General features: G+C 37.5%; 2 protein-coding genes across 5 annotated transcripts in view; one reads left to right on the top strand and one right to left on the bottom strand.

Annotated features, from left to right (window-relative positions):
• LOC121649170 (protein FAM214B) overlaps positions 1–4,292 on the top strand; it is a 30,866-nt gene extending 26,574 nt beyond the window's left edge. For all 4 annotated transcript variants that reach the window (XM_041999792.1, XM_041999796.1, XM_041999795.1 and 1 more), the window contains 6 exons: positions 242–300; positions 663–762; positions 1,235–1,393; positions 2,141–2,209; positions 2,470–2,675; positions 3,061–4,292. In XM_041999792.1, the coding sequence (XP_041855726.1) occupies positions 242–300; positions 663–762; positions 1,235–1,393; positions 2,141–2,209; positions 2,470–2,675; positions 3,061–3,214 (747 nt within the window). In that variant the 3' untranslated portion in view covers positions 3,215–4,292. The remainder of the gene's footprint in view (positions 1–241; positions 301–662; positions 763–1,234; positions 1,394–2,140; positions 2,210–2,469; positions 2,676–3,060) is intronic.
• A 4,316-nt stretch (positions 4,293–8,608) lies between these two features.
• On the bottom strand, positions 8,609–18,765 carry naaladl1 (N-acetylated alpha-linked acidic dipeptidase like 1). The gene is made up of 20 exons (XM_042000268.1): positions 18,635–18,765; positions 18,358–18,578; positions 17,935–18,107; positions 17,469–17,590; positions 15,492–15,611; positions 15,018–15,210; positions 14,818–14,911; positions 14,621–14,725; positions 13,522–13,607; positions 13,311–13,430; positions 13,149–13,234; positions 12,123–12,186; positions 11,253–11,320; positions 11,070–11,161; positions 10,524–10,617; positions 10,201–10,282; positions 9,787–9,960; positions 9,395–9,482; positions 9,210–9,302; positions 8,609–8,935 (listed from the first exon to the last, which is right to left on the bottom strand). Exons 2-20 carry the CDS (start codon positions 18,555–18,557, stop codon positions 8,758–8,760), a joined length of 2,232 nt encoding a protein of 743 aa, XP_041856202.1. The 5' UTR covers positions 18,558–18,578; positions 18,635–18,765; the 3' UTR covers positions 8,609–8,757.
• Positions 18,766–20,193: the final 1,428 nt, after the last annotated feature.

The following is a 20,193-nucleotide window of genomic DNA, read 5'->3' on the forward strand; positions in this document are numbered from 1 at the left end:
GTGACAAGTCATCTGAGCGATGGGTGGCCTTTACGATGAACGGATGCCTGGAAATGGGAAATGTTTGTGGGAATGTCACACCTAAAAGCCAGGGCTCAGTAAGTAGAAACAAAGAAAAGACAAAAAAAAATAAAAATAAAACAGAAAAACACAAATATATTTAAACTTTTGTTTCAATATCTAGCTAGCTAAGTGATATGATAAAAATCATTATTTTCCTCTTTGTGATCTCTTTTTTCAGACTGCCACAGACTGCACAAGAACAGGGAGACGACTAAAGAATGGGCTGCGGTTGAAAAGGTGAGTCATCTGTTATATTTGTAATCATGCAATTGCAATCTGCACAATGAAAAACAAAAAAGAAAAGACTGTATAAAATAGGATTAAGATATCAAAATATGAACTTCAACAAGAGAGCAGGGCGAAGACTGTTTATTAGTAATTGACTGAATGGGAACAGTTCAGTGTCAGTCAAGTCAACACAGGGAACGGAGGTGGGAGTTACAGTAGGTTTCCTGTTATTCTAAATGAAAGGGTTTTGTGTCTGGACTTGAGTTCTCAGACAAACTGAGAGGCATGTGACATATTGGTTTAGAAAAAATTAGTATAATCTGCACCACTAACCACCGGTCTGTCTTGTGTATGTTTGTGGTCACACTCAGTCGGCAGCTGCGCAGCAGCAGGCAGACCGACACCGGCCGCTCCACGCGTTCCAGCTGGCCCTCGTCTTCTATCAGCAGATCACTGCTTGGCAACTTTGAGGTATGCATTTTTTTTTAATTATTGCCACAAACCTAAAACCTTCACCAATGCAAACACATACCAGTTGGAGCCAAGGGACACTGTGGTTCTTTCTTGACAACAAGCACTTTGTTGACACTTTTTTATATAGAACCACCACAAGACTTTTGGGGGCAGGCCTCCCTTGAGGGCTTTTCAGGCAAGGCTCAGGAAATACATGTGAAGAAATATCATATAAGTTATAGCATTAGTTATCATGATGAAACACACATTGGAGGAGTCACCAGCCCATTTAACCATCATTTAATCCACCTTGCAGTCTTTGAGCTGCATAAAAGTGGGATATGTCCTTTTTTTGGTTGTGATTTAAATACATAACTGGATTTTTATAGTCACGGTCAACAGGTGTGTCTCTGTGTGTGCAGCAGTATAAGCAATCCCTAATGAGTTCTATGTTTTCTCCAACTACACACTTTCTCCTTGTGTATCCCAGGAGTCCATACTGAAGGGCCGATTCTCCCCGTCAGGACAGATTGAAGGTTTCACGGCAGAGATCGGTGCCAGCGGCTCCTACTGCCCACAGCACGCCACCCTGCCGGTGCAGGTTACATACTACGACATCTCAGAGCACAGCGCACCTTCACCCTTTTTGGTCAGTCAGTCTGTGCATGCGTGTGTTTGTGTGCGGTTGTGTATCTGCTCAAACTTACTAGTATTAAAATATTAAAGGCACTGAAGAATAGAGTGCAAATAGTACAAACCATGCAGAATTAGGAGGGAATTTTCTTCAGTAAACTTGATGCTTTAGAGTTTGATGTTAAAATGTTTTAAATGGTTTTCTTTTAAACATTTTGACATCCAGTATAATAAAGATAATAAAGTATGTAATGAAAAAGGGCTTACATTAATGTTTAAAAAACTTTAGTCCTGCTTATCAGAAATCATGTATACAGGACCATTTGGACACCATCTGTTTTTACTCAGACTCATGACTCATGTTGACTGAACTATTACAAGACCTGTTTTGATTCAAATCTTTAAACCCTCCATTGGCATTTTACACATTATGACTCACTGCAGCTGCCTTTTGTGTGTACAACATGATGGAATAGGCTAACTATGGCTTTATTTTGGATTTTATTTGGATAGTTTTTTATTTTTTGTGTTAAAATGATGAACCAGTCATGATGATTTCATTAGTGGATCAATCTGGAAGTGGAAATTACCCCCGTAATGCTGCTGTTCTACCACTGCTTCTGCTCTCTGAAAGTATCACTTCAGTGCACATAAATAGACACACTGATCCGACGAAAATGAACCAAAGAATAAGCGTTTTTTTTAATCACTATAGTGACTCTGGAAGTTTAATCAGTGTCACATCTGTCTCTCTCCCCGACAGGGGGTGATATCCCTCGAGCCTCTTGGAAAGAAAGGATACAGCATACCCAAAGCAGGGACCATTCAAGTGGTAAGTTTGTCCTCTTTCTCATTTCATTCTTTGTATGAGAAGAATCTCAAGGTCTTAATGTTTTATTTAAGATTTAATCTGTGCTATTATAAAATCTTTTAAAGGTCACATACTTGTTACTAGTAAAATTAAAAATGAATTGCAGGTTTTTTTTTTCTTTTAATACAAATTTAGCATTTTTAGTTGAATAGAACAAAAAATCATTTTAATCAAAGGTATTGCTCTCATTTATTAAGTGTTACTTTGATCTCTCACCTCAGACCTTATTTAATCCCAATAAAACTGTGGTGAAGATGTTCCTGGTGACTTACAACTTTGGCGATATGCCTATCAATCACATGACCTTCCTACGCCACCGCATCTTCCTGGTGCCAGTAGAGGAGAGCACTGAGGGAAAAGGCGAGGCATCTCCTGGGGCTGGAGCACTAGATAGGAAGAAGATTCTTTGCTACCTGATACATCTCAGGTACTCGGGTTTAATTTACTTTTCATTTTTATACCTCAGCAAAAGCAGTAAAGTTTTAAAAAGCTAAACTTTAATATAGGGGTGTCCAGCTTCGGTCCTCAAGGGCCACAATCCTGCAGGTTTTCCATGTATGCCAACTCCAAAACACGTGACTCAAGCTAATAAATTATTGTGCAGAACTTCATAGGCTGTTGGATCCATTTAATATGAGTCAGGCTCGTTGGAGCAGGGAGACATCAAAAAACTACAGAACAGCGACCCTCAAGGACCAACTTTGGACACCCCTGCACCAATATTTCTAATAAGCCTCTGCAAATTATTTTTTGAATATTAGCTATGTTTGGCATTGAACACATATTTTTTCTCTTTTTTCTGACTTTGCCAGATTCCAGAGCTCCAAATCTGGGAAAATCTACTTGCACAACGATATCCGGCTGCTATTCTCCCGAAAGTCCATTGAGGTGGACACAGGGATCCCATATGAGCTGAAATCTTTCACCGAGGTGCCAAGAAACCCTAAATACTCCCCCCGTGTGTGACCCCAGCCTGACCTTTCAAAGCTTCCCAATGCCAACGCAGCCCCCCCTTTCTGTGCTTTCTGAAGAGGAGGGAAGGAGGGAGGGAAACAAACAGACTGCAAGAATGATGGACACGAAACTTGATAAGACTTGATGAGACACACCACAAGCACACAATACACATACAGTGTTGGTCACTGAAAAAGTCCCCCTTTTTTATGCATTAACTCTCCATAAGAGATTAAAATACAAATTAAAAATGTGTATCTTAAACCCAGACAAACATCAAAGGTTTTTCTGTCATCTGTTAACTTAAAAATATCTAAAACATAGTAAATTTAGAATTGAGGCTGTCCAGCGTGCACTCAATCAAAAGCAGGACTTTTTCAAAGCCTTCATCTGTACAAGGAAGAAATACACAAAGTGTAAAGAAATAAACAAATGCCAACACACATCAAAACAGACTGACAAAACTCATGCACATCACATTCTGCAAGTGTCGGAGCAGGGACACTGTTGATGGTGACTCTAAGTTCAGTGTTAACGTGCATGCCTTGTGACTTAAAACACCTGAATTTTCCTCTAGTGCCGTATCACACTGTCCTTCACTCTGCCTGCAGCGTCAACTGCCACATCGGACCAAATATTGCAGCTCTGCAATTTTGGATTTCGCTAAGAAAAACAAAAAACAAATGTACAACACACCTCTGACTGAGGGATGTGAGGCACTTGTACAACTCTCTAATGTGTGATGATGAGCAGAGATAAACACTAGTGAAAATGCTCGTAACAAAGTCAGCCAACTTAACTTGGATGCGTTAACGTGAATAAAAGCCACACTGATAATTTGACCAAACTCAGGATATCTGATGAAAATTTGCTAAATACGATTTTACCTGTCATGGTACAGACCACTGTGTACACGCCATAAAAAACACGGTAATCCATTTTATTCATTTTATGTAGCCAGAATGAGGGACACTGTGCTGTTTTCTTTTTTTCTTTTAGATTCTGTTCAGAGCAGTCTGACGTTGGAGCAGAAATATTGGGGGGGGGAAAAAAAAAAAGTTGAGCTGTAGTATTTTTTAATTTATGTTTTCGCAAATGTCTTAAAAAGCAATATGCTGCACAAAGTAGAGTGTGTTTTTCGGCCTGGACAAGCTTTCTTTTGAGGGAAGGGGGTCAGAAAAAGAAAGCAAAAAAATTAGATTGAGGGAGGAGGGAGGGGTGATGTGGGAGGGAAGGGTGATGAGGTATTTAATATGTATGGGAAAAGTCTATGTATATTTAAAAGAATAAACTCTGCGACTGGCGAGTTCAGCTCATGTTTCTTGTTGTTTTTAACTGACAGCTGTTCTACCACATAATTTCCTACCTCATACTGGCCCTATAATGTGAATGATAGACCAAATAACTTGATTAGCTGTGCCACAGACCCCATTCTGCAAATTGGGTTTTGTTTTGAGATATAAACTTTTCTCATAATACATTAGTAATTTCACAACTAAATATAAATACAATTATTTTTTTATTAGCATACAATTTTTAAGTCAGATAAAATTATTATATTATTAGGAAACAGATTATGCACTAATCAGCATGACATTATGATCTCTTGCCTGATATTAAGTAGGCCCTCGACAAGCCTCCAGAAGAGCTCTGACTAATAAGAACATCTGAGATTTGTGGTGCATGTTGTACCACAACATTAGAGATAGGTCCTTTGGGGTCTGTGGATTGTGAGGTGGGGTCTTGAGGATTAAGCTTGCTTCTCACAGATGGCATCTGATCCCATCGGATTTGAGTTAGAGGTCAAACAAACTCCTCAGACACCTGGTTGTTACCTTTGAGGCCTTTCTGAGCAGTTTCTGTTTTTTCCACGTCCTGCTGCTGTCTTGTCGGGGGAGGCTGTTACTCATATTACCTTTGCTGTTGCTAATGTTTCATATTAGCATAATTCTTGCTATTATCAGGAAGTATTTGATGCTAATTGTTAAACCTGAGCTAAAATATATGCTAGATGGCTTGAGGGAAAGATTAATCCATCAGTCCATTGTCTGTACCCATTTATTCCAATGCAGAGTCATGCGGTGACTGGAGCCCATCCTTACTGCTAGTAGGTGAGAGGCACCATACACCCCGGATAGGTCATGAGTCCATCACAGGACCAACACCGAGAGACAAACAACCATTCATACTCACTCCTAGGGAGAATTTGGAAATGCAATTAACCTAACCTGCATGTTTTTGGAGAACATGTGAATCCTACAAAGAAAGTTACAAACCAGGAACCTTCTTGCTGAGCAGCCCTTGAGGGTAAAGTTTTAAATAAAGTTTACATTTGAATTCAAATAACATTTACTAAGGTTTCTAGTCAAAACTAGATTACATTTGGGTGAAGTAAAAAAAAAAGTATTGACATGAAAGATGTTCTGCTACACTTTTTTACATCTGTCATGCAATATGTGTGTAGAATCTGTCATGGAAAAACAAACAGCTCATAACAACTTTTTGCGTCCATTAGGCTGATGTAAACTTTATTTATATCACATCCAGTAAGAGCTCCTCCTGCTGTGTACATGTGTACTAAAGTGAGCAAATTTATGTCACTATAGCTGTCGTGGTGTTAAATATAAAGGATGCAGCTTGGAAACGATACTTAAATAAATTACAAAGCTAAATGAAATGGACAGTGAACAGAATAAACAGCCTGTAAATATAAAGGAACGTCATTATGTACTCTCGCTGGCCACTTTATTGGGAACACCTTGCTAACAATGAGTTAGACCCTGTTTGTATTCAGAACTGTCTTAATTGTTGGTGCTATAGATTCAACAAGGTTTTGGAAATGTTCATCAGAAATAATGATGAGGACCTCATCCCAAAGGTGCACTATTGGAGTTATCCTACTTCAACACTCCTGATTCAGATTACTGGACCTCCTCATCAAGGCAAAGGAAGTTTATTTGTATGGCCCATTTTGTGTACAAGACAATTCAGAGTGCTTCACATAAAAAATTAAAGGCGTTACAGTGGGGTACAGGAAGCAACAAAGAAAACATTAAAAACAAACTTTAAAAAGAATTTTAAAGTTAAATAAAAACAGAAAAAACTCAAATAAAATACATAAAATGCAAGAGTTCCAGTGTGAGGAATTAACAGTTGTTTTGATAAAAGGCAGCAAATAGAAAAGTTTTTAACCTGGATTTTAAACTGCTGAGAGTTTCAGCAGACCTGCAGTTTTCTGGGAGTTTGTTCCACATGTGAGGAGCATAAAAGCTGAATGCTGCCTCTAATTCTGACTCTGGGAACAGAAAGTAGACTTGACCCTGATGACCTGAAGGATCTGGTTGGTTCGAACCAGAAGATCCTGAATGTATTTTGTTCCTAAACCATTCAGAGCTTTGTAAACTAACAGCAGGATTTTGAAGTCAGACAGGAAGCCAGTGTAAATATCTGAGGACTGGAGTTCTATGATCTTTCTTGGTCTTATTGAGGATTCAGGCAGCAGAGTTTTGGACCACTCACAGCTGTCTGATGGACTTTTTAAAGATCCGTGAGGACAGCATTCCAGTAGTCCAGTCTACTAAAGATAAATGCATGGACAAGTGTTTCTAAATCCTGCTGAGACATCAGTCCTTTAATCCTCGATATGTTCTTTAAGTGATAAAAGGCTGACTTCACAACTGTCTTAATATAACTGCTAAAATTCAGGTCTGAGTCTGTGACTACTCCCAGATTCCTGGCTTGGTTGTTAGTGTTGAACTTAGCTGTTTGAAGCTGAGAACTGATCTTTCTTCCTTGGCTCCATAAACAATTATTTAAGTTTGGTCTTCATTTAACTGAAGGAAGTTCTTGTACATCCAATCTTTAATTTGATCGATGCAGTTGATCAGTGTTTGGATCGTAGTTTCCTGGTGAGATGGTTATGTAGATTTGTGTGTCATCCTAGATTTGTGTGGCTGATGACACAGCCTGTTATTAAGCCATTCATTTCAGCCAGGTGTTTTAAAGTATGGACACATCTAAAACATGCAGGGCAGTGGCAGTTCGTCCTGGGGACTACGATTGAGAAATACTGCAATAAAACACCTTTTTTAGCTTAATATCTTCTAATCTAACCTAAAGAAACCAGTTTGGGATGACTGAGATTTATGATGGATCTTGGAAACCCAGTGTGTTCCTTTTTTTTTTTTTTTTGCTGCTGGAGCCCATCTACTTCCAAGATTTAGGTGGTGGTAATGAGGTGGCCACTGAGTCTGAAATATTCTGGTCGAGGTGTCAGGAGAATAGGCACTGATCCAGGATTTGGGAAAAAGTATTATTAATTAGGTCGTTACACACTTTTTGTGGCATAAAAAGGTCAATGGAAGTATAAAAGATAGCAACTTTCCTTCAGGTATTGTTTAAACCTCACAGTACAGCTAATTGACACACTGTAACTGCATGACCCACAATCTTGGATTTTCTGTGATTTAAGAATTGTCAACAGCAGAAGGTTTTTGTCAGAAAGCCTCTCCTCCCTCCAACCAACACATTTATTGATTTACACAGCAGTGCTGTCCCTAAGGTGTGTGTCCTAAGCAGCTCAGAGACTTCAAATGAGTTTGTTTAACATCAAACTTTAACCAGAACCAAGGAGATCGGCAAAAAAGTTTGCCTCGCTAACTTATCCTCACAAGTATAAATAAGCTTCTGTGGAATTGTTGGAAGTTTTTATTGTAGATTTCTATAAAACCAATTTACAACTTTCTCTCAAAGCTTTTTTCTGACCTCTGGAGGCAGACAGCAGTACTGCAGCTCCATCTCCAGGCCTCAGCAAACCAGCAGGCACAGAATTAAGTACAGGTTTCAGTGTGGTTTTAATACCTCTTAAAATCCAGGCCACACCAATTAACAAAATGATTTAGCCTTTCTTTTTAGGATGTGTAAATTTACACTTTAGAACAAATATATCGTTGACAGCATATTCTGCTGGATGATTAAGTGTTTGATTTCCACATTCACAGGCAGATGAAGGATTCAGGGATAACTGCTTAGTGGGCCAGCAGATGAGAGGATTTATGACATTTTTAAAGTTAGAAAAGATAATGGCACCATGCTTTTGTAAGACTGTTAATTATTTTCTATTTGTTTCTTTAGTAACTTTTTATGGTTCTTTTAGTCATTTTTTTCTAATATATATTCAGCTCATCATCACCTGTTTAGTTTTAGTGAAGAGAGTAAAACATTCTGCTATTACAAATGAAAGCTTGTAAGTCACCACTCACTCGATAACATTTATCCACCAGTCCTCTTTGTCCACTTGTATTATTTATTGTTCATTCAATCCAGAAAAATGTCCCACAGAGAAGATTGTACAACTTTTAGATAAAAATAAGTTAGAGAGAAACAAAGATAGAAGTGAACAACAGCTAAGCTTTGATGACAAAGCACATTTTAATTGAAATCCCTTTAATTTTGCACCAACAGAAGACCGCATCAATCACGTTGTAGCTTGTAAATACTCCCCGAGTCTTCTCACATAAGATGGGTGTGTGCAGCTCATCGCTCCTCAGTTGTGCCTATATGACATCAACCAGCATGTTGGTGGCACCTTCAATGGCTTGGCTCAACACTGACAAGTGGTAGTGCACTTTTTCCCAGTCGCTGGACTGTCCCGATGACTCAGCATTAGCAAAGGCATCTGCTAGACCTGGGAAGGTTGGTTTGCCAGCACTACTTGAAGCCCAGATGACATGTCTGTGTGACAGATATCAAAGAAAGAAAATTGCAATAATGAGACATAAAATTACAGAGTACTCCTCATATCTCCCTTAAAGCAAGAAGTCACTTTGTCGTCTTTGGCACCATGAAATTGGGAGCATAAAACAGTTGACCATCACTAACTTAGTTTCTTCCCGTCTTTAAGCAGTATTTACAATGTTTTACCTTAAGTTTGCATTAACACCTTTTTACACCTATTAAACCTGTTTATACTCTGTGTGCTAATGCAAACAATGGATCATCTTCTCACCTGAATCCATATTTATCCGGGAAGGCAAGAGGATTCAAGAAAGCTCGGTCCATCAACATTAGCTGGTCATTAATCTTTCTGACCTTCAGTGGCCTGAGGGCAAAGAGAAGGAGAGAGAAAAGGGGATAACATAGCTTTCTCTGTACATAATGATGAAGTGTGTTCATGTATGTGTGAGCACCTACGTTTCCTTTGCCAGGTCTGAGCTTTGAATCACCTGGTTTAGATGATCAGCTGCTTTACGAAAGCTGGCGACGGCACGCTTAAGCGGCTCTGAAAGAAAACACAAATCACTGCAGTGCAGCCTCTTTATGAAGATTTGCTTCTCTAATTCTCTGTGACTCCAAAGATATACAACAAAATCTGTTTTCACGAGAAGCAACTGGTTTATACTGGTATTCTAATCAGTCTGACCATAGATGGAGTTTCAGGTATGCAAAGGTCCAAAAATAACATAAAATCTAATCGACAAAAAATGCACTGGCTCCAAGTGGGACATTAAACTGGCAAGAGGACAAAACAGAAGATAATTTCTAGATATTCTGCATAATGTTTACTCCTGTAATATTTTACTTACCCATGGAGATTTTCTCAGCTTGAAGTTGCTCCTGGTATGAAGTCACTGCTGTTTTCAGGTAGTCCTCCAGACTCTCAGCATAGTCAGCGCAGCTGAATGGCAACACCAGACTGTCAGCCAATCGGATCAGGATATTTCCTGCTGTCCTGGCAACAGCTTGATGACTGACAAATCCTGAGAGGAAGAATAATTATGAGATCAATCGATATAATTATGTGTTAGAAACAAGAGAAACAAAAAACACACCTTTTATCCTTTGACAAATCTGACAACAACCAGTAACTATTTGGCACAACTAAGCTTTTTAATAAAATATGTTCAATTTTACAATCAGATAAAGTTTAAAGTGCACCACAATGAGGAATTAAAAATGCACTATGATTAAAACAACAGAAGAAAATAAGCAATGCTCACCAGGATCGATGAATTTTGAAGCATAGTCAAAAGTGTCATACGCAGTGTGGTAAGCAGGGTAAGTCCGAGCATTTGATTTAGTCTGTATGAGGAGCAATATCCATGATGGAAATTATATTAAATTTAAAGTTGTTGTAAACAGGTGGCAGATTATTTTTCTTTTTTACATGAAACATAAATAAGTAATAAAACAAGCTAGCACATCTAACATCTGCCTGTGTTTGTTGCTTCTGTCTAACGTGGCAAGAATATCTGACTACAGCAATATTATATTCTTATACACGTCACATAGTACAAATCATGATAACATTTTTGATAAATACCCTGTCAAATGTGTATGACAGATCCATGGAAGTAATTCCCAGGTAATGAACAAAGGCAGCATAATCACTTCCTGCTCCAGTTAGATGCCAAACACTGTTGAATAAACATGAAGCAGCTTTTACCGAATGATTAAAAAATAACAAATTTTACAGTGTAAATATGCACAAAACTATGTTACTTTAAATAAATACATACTATATGGATGCTTCAACTCAGCTCAGCAAAGCTATTTCTTAATAGTTTAAACAATGTTTTATTAAATAATTCAAAGTATTATTATCATATATAAGAATAAAAACTGAATATCATACCCTGTCATAGTAAATGATACATCATGCCAATAAATCTTCCAAAATTATATATTTGTTAAGATGATTGATATTTGCAATTCATTTAGATAAATCTTGATCAGTCACTCAGTAGACTCATAGTTGATAATAATTCCTCATTTTGAAGAACGTGTTAACAAATATTCTAGGGGTAACTTTTCATTTCTCAATCATTTTTCCACTTTTAAGACTAAACCAGCCCTTGGATGTCAGTACCTGGGGATAGTGCCATGGGTCGGGCTCGTTCTGTTGTTGTGACGTATCCAGTTGTCGTACACAGATGTGGAGCCTTGTCCAGGTGCACTGACCTGGGGGGAAAACACACCTCTATGTGAAAATTTCTTAATGTTGTGTCAACACTTTTGTTCAACGAAAAATGTAAAATTTTAAAAATTGAACCTGTTTTGTAGCTTTGAAAATGACATCCTGCAACGATGGCATCCCTGCAGCAGTCAGGGTGGTGTTGCCTGAGGAGTGATGAAAAGAAAATGCTTAGTGGGAGTAGTGAAAATTTGTGGGAGTGGTAGCCTAGTGATTATGGAAGTAAACTTGGGTACCTAGAACCTAATTTCGAAGTGATCCACTGTTGGATTAGCATCACAATTATCATGTAAATTCCCAAAACAGAACATTAATGAAAATTATTTCAAAATCCCTGCAAGCAAAAACTGGATTTCTTCCCAAATCATCCATAGTTTTAAGAAACTGAAAATGGTACAAAGATATATGATCAGTAAACAATTAAAAGGTTCTGTGACTTTTATACAACAACAATTAAATATATAACTGTGGTAATTACAATATATTAAGCTGCCACTAATAGCTATACCTATTATAAATATAGGTATTAATGCTCTGCTTATAAATACTTTCTCTACATCAGGGTTGGCCATCTCCAGTCCTCGAGGGCCACTGTCCTGCAGGAATTAGATGTTTCCCTGTTTCAGCTTACCTGATTCAAATTAATGGGTCATTGAGAAGAACTTGACTTAAAGGTATTGGAGCCATTTAATTTTCATCAAGGGTGATGGAGCAGGAAACCATCTGATGTCTCCTCCCCTCTTATTAGACATTGTTAGCTTAATCAATTTTGATCATCATTATAAGCATACTACTGCAGCTATTATCCAACTGAAGCTGGTGGTAGTCTACAGGTTACAGTAGTATTAGTTGCTCTAAAAGTTATCATTTCTTTTCTGTGAACTTTGTGTGCTGTTTGGCTAAATAAAGGACATTTCCAAACACTTCAAATAGGATGAGTCGCCTTACCAAAGACAGCTATGTCCACATTAATGTAGGCAACAGTGCGTTCACTAAGCTTAGTGAAGTATTCCTGATGGAGAGAAAAGATCAAAGTTATTCATGTTTCTTTTGACAAATAGTGCAAACATGCTGAAAATTAAATTAAGCCAGAAAATTCAAACACATGTAGAAAAGTAAAATAAAATGCTATGAACACACAACTTGATAATAGTGACTATAACAAGTGCACTGGTCCCATCAAACCTATTGTGGTTTCATTTCCAAACGTAGTGGTGCATGTTGTCAGTTTCAATCTTCTATTTAGTTAAAAGAGGAAAATGTCTTTTTTGTAATGTACAAATTCTTGCTGTAAGCCAGTGGTTCCCAAACTTTTTCTGCAGGGCCCCATTTTCACCAACAACAATAATGTAAAGCCCCCCCCCCTCTCTTATCCCACTACCACATGCACCCTGATGCTTACAAAGAAATGTATGAAAATAGAAATAGTCTTTAGTTTATCGGCTGCTACTTCGTTAACTATAGTTAAAACCATGTCAGTGTCAGAAGGAATTATTAATTTCTCTGCTATAGTTTGATGTATTTTAAACTAGAAAACTACTTCAGGTGAGTTGAGCTTTTCAGTGAAACGAATGCTGCTTTAGTAAAACAACTCTGCTGGACCAGCTGCAACAAGGAGCTGTAGCCTCTGTAAATGAAGCGGCTGCCCAATGCTGCCCCAGATGCTAATATTTTGAGACATAACTGTGTGAGATTTCTTTATTACCCACCATTGACCATTACCTGGTCAAGCCCAGGGCCTCTATTTTTTTTTTTTTTTTTTGGTAATTAAAATCTCTGTTGTTGATCATTATTGTTTGCTCATTGTTACTTTCACAAATTTATCCATGTTTTGCTAGCAGTGCAAAATTCATAGGTTTTATTTAGCCTTGCTGCACTCCCTTCCTTGTCTGGGCCGCCCCTAGGGGGCCCACCCCCAGTATGAGATCCACTGCTGTAAACAAACAGTTGTTAAGACTGGAAACTGGAAATCACCTCTGTGTATTCTGCAGACCCAATAAGGCCAAACTCTTCTGCTCCCCAGCTTCCAAAGATGATGGATCTCCGAGGCCTCCATTTGCCTGACACAGAAAGGATCACAGATGAATTGTCCGTCATTAAAACAATGACACATACCTTCCAGCTATAAATCCTCACCCTGCTTGACCATCCTGCCAAGCACTCTGGTAATTTCCAGCATCACTGATGTCCCGCTGCTTGGATCGATGGCACCATGAACCCAGCTATCCCTGTGGTTCCCATACATCACATACCTATCTATGAGCACAAACACGGAGCAGTCACAAGAGCATTACAAGCTGAAAACAGCTCATGTTGCAATGATAAATTGCATTTAGTCACTACTTACCTGGCTCAACACTTCCCTTGATAACACCCATCACGTTTGAGGAGTTTACCTGTGTTTCGTAATTGTAGACATCCAGTTTGACTTCACTGGAGAACGACATTAAAATCAGAAGGGTGAAGCAACAGAGGAAAGAGACAAAGATGCTGAATGCAGCAATAACATGAACCTGTGGTGATTAAGTCAAAAATGGACATCTCTGAGTACAGGTGTAAATGCACAGATTACACACCAAGGACACACTGTAGCCACTTTCTTCAGTAGTGTGCATGCCAGGGCAACAATAAAAGAATGAATGCATTGGATGAGTTATTCACAGACAACTTCCTAATCATTCTGTTTTTTTTTTTTTAGTTGTCAGCAACAGTAAGAAGAGCAGATCTAAAAGTTGAGCTGTAACTGATTTCCAGTGTTTCAAACCTGGTGTTTTAGTGAATTTTGAATCCTAAAATTGTGAGAAAGAGGAATGTGCTGTTGCCCATTACACTGCAAAGGATGTCTTGCAGGCAAAAAGTTGCCAGCGTTTCAGGCTTTTCTTCTTTCTCCATGTCAGCAGCACACACAATTATCCAATATCAGAAATTTTATTTAGTGAATCTGTAAAAATGTTCATGTCATTTAATGTATTTTGGAATTTTGCACAAACCTGAGGAAACAAACTGAATCGTGTAGTTGGTTCTTTGTTTTGCTCATAGTAATTGTTGTTTTAAGCCAAGACAAATTCAGCATTTCCAGCAGAAGACCAGCTAATTATGATCTGTGGCCAGTTATGTTACATTATGTAAATATGAATTCTTAGTTTTGTCCATTTGTGATCATGTCATCCAAGACAGAGAAAGAGACAAAAATACATCCTGTTAACACACTGACAGCTACATTTTGTTTACACTCAATAATCTATATATCTATTTAAATGATTTAGGAATATCTTTGAGATGTAAAAACATATAGTATATGTTAAGTTAAAATAAAGAAAAACGAATATCTGTTTTATATTAGCTGACGGTGAGCTACATTGGTTCAACCAGGACAGGATGGGTTACAATGATCATGTTTCCAGTGAAGAAATAATATTGAAAGTGTTATTTTGGCCATTAACTACCTGTCGTTGAAAGCAGATGTAGGTTTGAAACCTGGACCACCAAAATTGTAGGTACAGTTGAATCCCCCCTGCCATTCACTTGGAGCTGCTTCTCCACCCAACTCACTAAATTAACCAAAAGGGGGAAAAATACTTGGTTTGAAGTCATAACCAATCAATTTCAGCTCTAATCTTTCTACAAGCAAATGTTCACACACCAGATTAATATGTAGGCATCCTCAAACCCAATTGGTTGAATTGGAATGGGAGGGATCCCAGTAATATTCGAGGTTGGGATTCTGTAGGTGTCCTCTGCAAAATCATTAGTTATTTAAAAAAGTTTGAAGTTGGACATGAAAAATCTTAACTTTTAAGATAGAACAAAAGTGCAGCCATATTTACACAAGTCACTGATTACCTTTGGCAGCCAGGTAGGGTGTGAGCTTGTCTCCAAAGTCACTGCTGAAGGAACCTCTCTCCACACCAGAGGGCGGGAGGTACCAGGAGTGAGGATACGTCTCGCTGCTGTCTGACATGAGACCATCATTGATGTCCCTCGGATCTGTGTAAACAAGCACGCCAACGACACCGTAGGGTGCTGCATTGATGGCCTAAATGAGACATATCAAATAATGAGTATCAAATTTGACATAATCACCCCTTTTCAACACATTTAAAAGTTTTTGCTCATTTTTTAGCTATTTATTTTGTCCAAAAACACAAGAATATATTCTAAAATCTAGATTTAAAATTCACTGTTGTCAAATAAATATGACAAGGACTGTTTATTTGTTTATATAGATTAGATCATTATATTAGAGCCACTTTCTGAAGCACTTAAAGTTCAAATTACTTTAAATATTGAAACAGATGTAAAAAAAAAGCCACTTACTTTAGCTCCTCTTCCTGCACCACCATATCTGGTAATAGCAATGGTTCCTCTGAGGTCCACTGTCTGATTGAGATGATGGTAGTCACTTGGTTTCCCCTGATTGGCGTAAACCAGTTTCCCCTAAAACCATCAGAAACAGCAACATTCTGTCAAAAGCAACTTCAAAACTAAAATGAACAAAAACCTTCACAGCTGACTCTTTAGATTTATGATTACAGATCTGTAATCTGAATTTTACAACAGTGCTTTTATCTTAGTTTGATTCTTTACCACATGTTTCTTTCATTTTATTTCACTTTATTACAGTCTCATCATCCTGATACACAAAGTGCACATAAAAGATCAAATAGCTGTAACTGTTTACACATCACCTCTTAATGGCGTGATGTACAAACTCAGTCTTCACAATAATGTTCTTGGTTATCGGATCAGAAGACAATGATAAAGATAAAAGATTGTAGGTGCACTTGCTGTGAAGAAATACTTTTTTTTTTTATAGCACCAGTAAACCAGCAGATATATCTCTTACCAAACACTAAAGCTGTTAATAATTAATCGGTGTCAGCCTTGTCCTTTTTTTCTGGTGTTCATGGTTTCACACAGGATTAAAACTCCCTTACTTTATTTCTTTATTGTGTCCAGTTACTTTCATCATTATTTTCTTTTTGCATTAATCATTTCCAAACAAGGTGGAAAACATTTCTGCAAAACTGAGTGTGGAAGGAGTTTAAAGTGAACTAGAAAAGTAAAATGCTGCATCACCATTGACAAGACACTGAGATCAGGGATCTCAAACTCTGGTCCTCAAGGGCCAATGTCCAGCAGGTTTCATGTGTTTCCATGCTCCAACACACCTTATTCAAATTAAATGGATCCAACAATTTGTTGTCAAGTTCAAAACAATGACCCATTCATCTGAATCAGGGTTGAAGCAGGAAATTATCTAAACTCTGCAGTGGTCCTCAAGGACGTGGGTTTGAAATCCCTGCTATAGATGAATGGGGAAACATTTTCAGTTAATAAAAATCAAAGCTCTTTTTTATTTTATGAATTTATATTTCTAATAAAATGTAATATAAATAATAAAAAGCATATAATAAAAATGTGACGTTTAGATATGTAAATGTGATAGTATGTATTTAAAATATTTAAATACTAAACACTGGATAAATCCTGGTTTAAATTTTTTTCTCTTTAAATTGAAGACAAAGGTTCAGTATTACTGAAGTTCATTAAAACTTATTCCATAAAATCTGTATTTTCTACATATTCTGCTAATTTAGATTAAAACTTATATGACAAAGATAAACCTGAATGTTTATTTAGGATGTTTTTTCCACTTGTCTGAAAGAAATTGCATTTAAAGGAAAAAAAAACAACAAAAAAACAACAGATTTTCAAATTTTAAAAAATCTTTTTCTTTTTTTTTTTCATCATTTTTCACATAAAAAGGTTTTTTAAAGCCGATTCTTTCTTGTTTCTCATGAAATGATCAGGTGATCACTGCAGTCAAATAATTACAAGGGTCAATCAGCTCTTATGAATGCATAAACATGTGAAGGCAGAAGATATAAAAGGTTTAGAGTTGGGTTTCAAAGTTTATGTCAAGTTTGTCCATACTGTTTGCCACTAAGCCAGAGATGTGACCATCATGTGATTTTTACAGTTGCTTTTCAGAAACTGTATTTATGGACAGGAAATATGCTATAAAAATGATCTGTGCACAAACATCCCTTAAATAACATCTGCTTGTAATTTCCTTTCTACATACATCATGATCATTTTTATCGTGTGTAATATTTTTGTTGGCCATCGTGACAGGCCTTCATTATATAACAATAATAAAACAATAAAGTTTAATCTTTTGGCTTAATTTGACCTGTAGTCTATAAAAAAGATCAAAATATTCACCAATTACACTTTTTGACTTGCAAATATGTTCAAACATGATTTAAGAGACACGTTGTAGTTTTTTACCCTCGGGTGTCCTGCAGGAGAATATGCAGCATATGGCTGAACCACTGAGGGATCTTCCTGGTCTGGAGTGTAAGGCTTCTCTTTTTCTCTCACAGTGTGTAGTACCGTCTCAGATGGATTCACTGAAAATGACAAATCATGCTGACTGGTTTATATGTAAGAAAGGAAAGCTTCCAGGCCACTGATAGAATTACAGACTGAAGTTGAAAAAGACTTTCACTTCTTTGGGATCATCTTAAAAACACAAAATTAATATAACTGCAGTTTTCACTGCACCAAATCCTACAAGAAAGCCAACTGACTTCATTTAATAATTTTAAGCTATCTCAACTGTGTTTTTTATTCATGCTTCTTTCTGTAACTTCATAAACTGTATTTTTATAGATTTACAAGCAGGTGTAATGAACAAGTTTGTGGTAAGCATCTCCTCTTCAATTCCAGTACTTTCAGCATTCGCTTCACTTACCTACAGTGACTTTATTGGGTTTACTGGGGTCAGGGAAGGAAAGATAGACCTTATATTCCTCTCTCCAAGCTTGATCCAGACCAGTTTCAGAGTCTTGCCATCTCTTCAGCAAAAAATCCACAGTTTTTTCATCTCCTTCTGTGGTGGCCATATGCGGCACTTTAGTCAACTCCCTATGAAAAAAGTGTAAAAGAGTGAAAAATGTTTTTATTCAGTACTAAAAAATGTTTAATTAGTACAGTTGAAGACCTGATTAACTAATATAATGACTTGAGTTAAATGTATAAACTTAAATTTGAGTTGGACAAAATTACTTTTCACTTTTGCACTTGTTCTGTAATCTTTGCTCTCACATTTTTCTCATCTTCTTAAAAATAAAAACCCAAACCAAAGTAATCTAACTTTTATCACTCTTCAGCTCACCTCAGGTTTTCCTGAATGTTGACGTTATCCACCTCAGACAAGAACTGTTGGATAAGGCTCTCATCCACATCCTTTGCCACATCCTTCACCCAGGACGGTGCAGAGTCGCTGCTCTTTGCGATACCATAGTGGCCGATTAGGATGCCTATAGTAAAAACGGCACCTCCACACAGACACCCAAGCAACAATTTCTTTATCATTCTCCGAGTTCAGATGAGCGACTCAGTAAAAGAGCTTGACTCCTCTTTGGACCTCTGTGCCGTGTGTGATTGTGAGCTTTAACCAAGGGTAAGTTTAGTTTTTAGGATTGAGTGCTGCTCACGGATCCAGGACTATGTGACAGAGAATGCTTCCATCTGATTCCTAAATAAGATACCAGTCCAGCTGATGAAGGGACCCCTTATAAGACAGCCACTGTAAAGTTTACTCATTAACGTTTGGATGGACTTTATCCCTTTCTGTGTGTCTATGGGTGAGTGTAAAGGGCGGGGGGTTAACCCATTCTGTCTGCAGCAGTGACTCTCAGCAGATCCTAAAACCACTTTATGACTTGATCTGGACGTAGCTTTTCTAAACCATGCTCCATCACTCCGTTGAGTGCCATAAAATTGTGTCGTCATTTTTGTGTAATTCTGCTGACAAAGAAAATTCCCTGAAAGCAAAATTCAACATCAAAGCTGCTGAATTTGGTCACTTTGGTTTTATAATGTTATTGATGATGATGGAGACTCATTTTTATCACATTAATAGTTAATTAAATTATTTAAAAATGAAAGACCCACCAGTACAGTAACAGGAGACAAATGGTTTAATGTGCAAAATGACCTTCTTATCTGTGCCTATAAAATCTGAATTAAATTAATTTGTCTTAAGTTTGTTTAATATTAATTTCGAGAGTCTAAATTGTAAACTATAAACGTTTTTTAATGGTAGGCTTTCCTGTGACAGATTATATATATATATATATATAGATATATATATATATAGATATATATATATATAGATATATATATACACACACACACATTTTTTTGTCTCTATCTTGCCAACTATTTCCTAACCTTTGCCTTATTTTGCAATAGATCCTTGGAAAGGATTGATGGATATTTCAGAAAACAAATAACATTTCTGACAACAATATTTCACAACGCAACACATTAAAAATTATTGGCATTTTCAACACATGCACAGAACATGAATAGAATAATTAATTTCAAGATCATTAATGTCATTGATCAGGGCTGTCCAAAGTCGATCCTCGAGGGCAGCTGTCCTGCAGGTCTTGGGTGTTTCTTGCTGCACATTTGAAGCAGATTAATGGGTCAACATGATTAACAACAAGCTGTTGAGGAGAGCTTTAATTTGAATCAGTTGTGGTGGAGCAGGGAGACATTTAACAAAACCAAATCAGGTGCTGCAACACACCTGATTCAAATTAATAGTTAATTAGCAGACTTGTGCAGAGCTTGTCAGACAGCTGTTTAATTTGAATCAGGTGTGTTACAGCAGGGAGACATCTAAGACTTGCAGGATAGTGGGGCTTGAGGACCAGGGCTCGGGACCTATGCTCCATAGTATTGAGATCAGGTGACTGTGGAGGCCATTGGAGTACAGAGAAATCATTGTCATGTTTTAAAAAACCAGATGATCTGAGCTTTGTGGCGTGGTGCATTATTCTGCTGGAAGTAAATCTTCTGCCATCAGAAAATGGGCACACTGTGATCATAAAGGCATGGACATGGTCAGCAGCAATACTCAGGGCTGGGGTGTGGGTGTCATGCTCAGTTGGTAATAAGGGTGCCAAATTATGCCAAGAAAATATCCTACACACCATTA

The sequence above is a fragment of the Melanotaenia boesemani genome, chromosome 11, assembly GCF_017639745.1.
Source record: "Melanotaenia boesemani isolate fMelBoe1 chromosome 11, fMelBoe1.pri, whole genome shotgun sequence".
NCBI lineage: Eukaryota > Metazoa > Chordata > Actinopteri > Atheriniformes > Melanotaeniidae > Melanotaenia > Melanotaenia boesemani.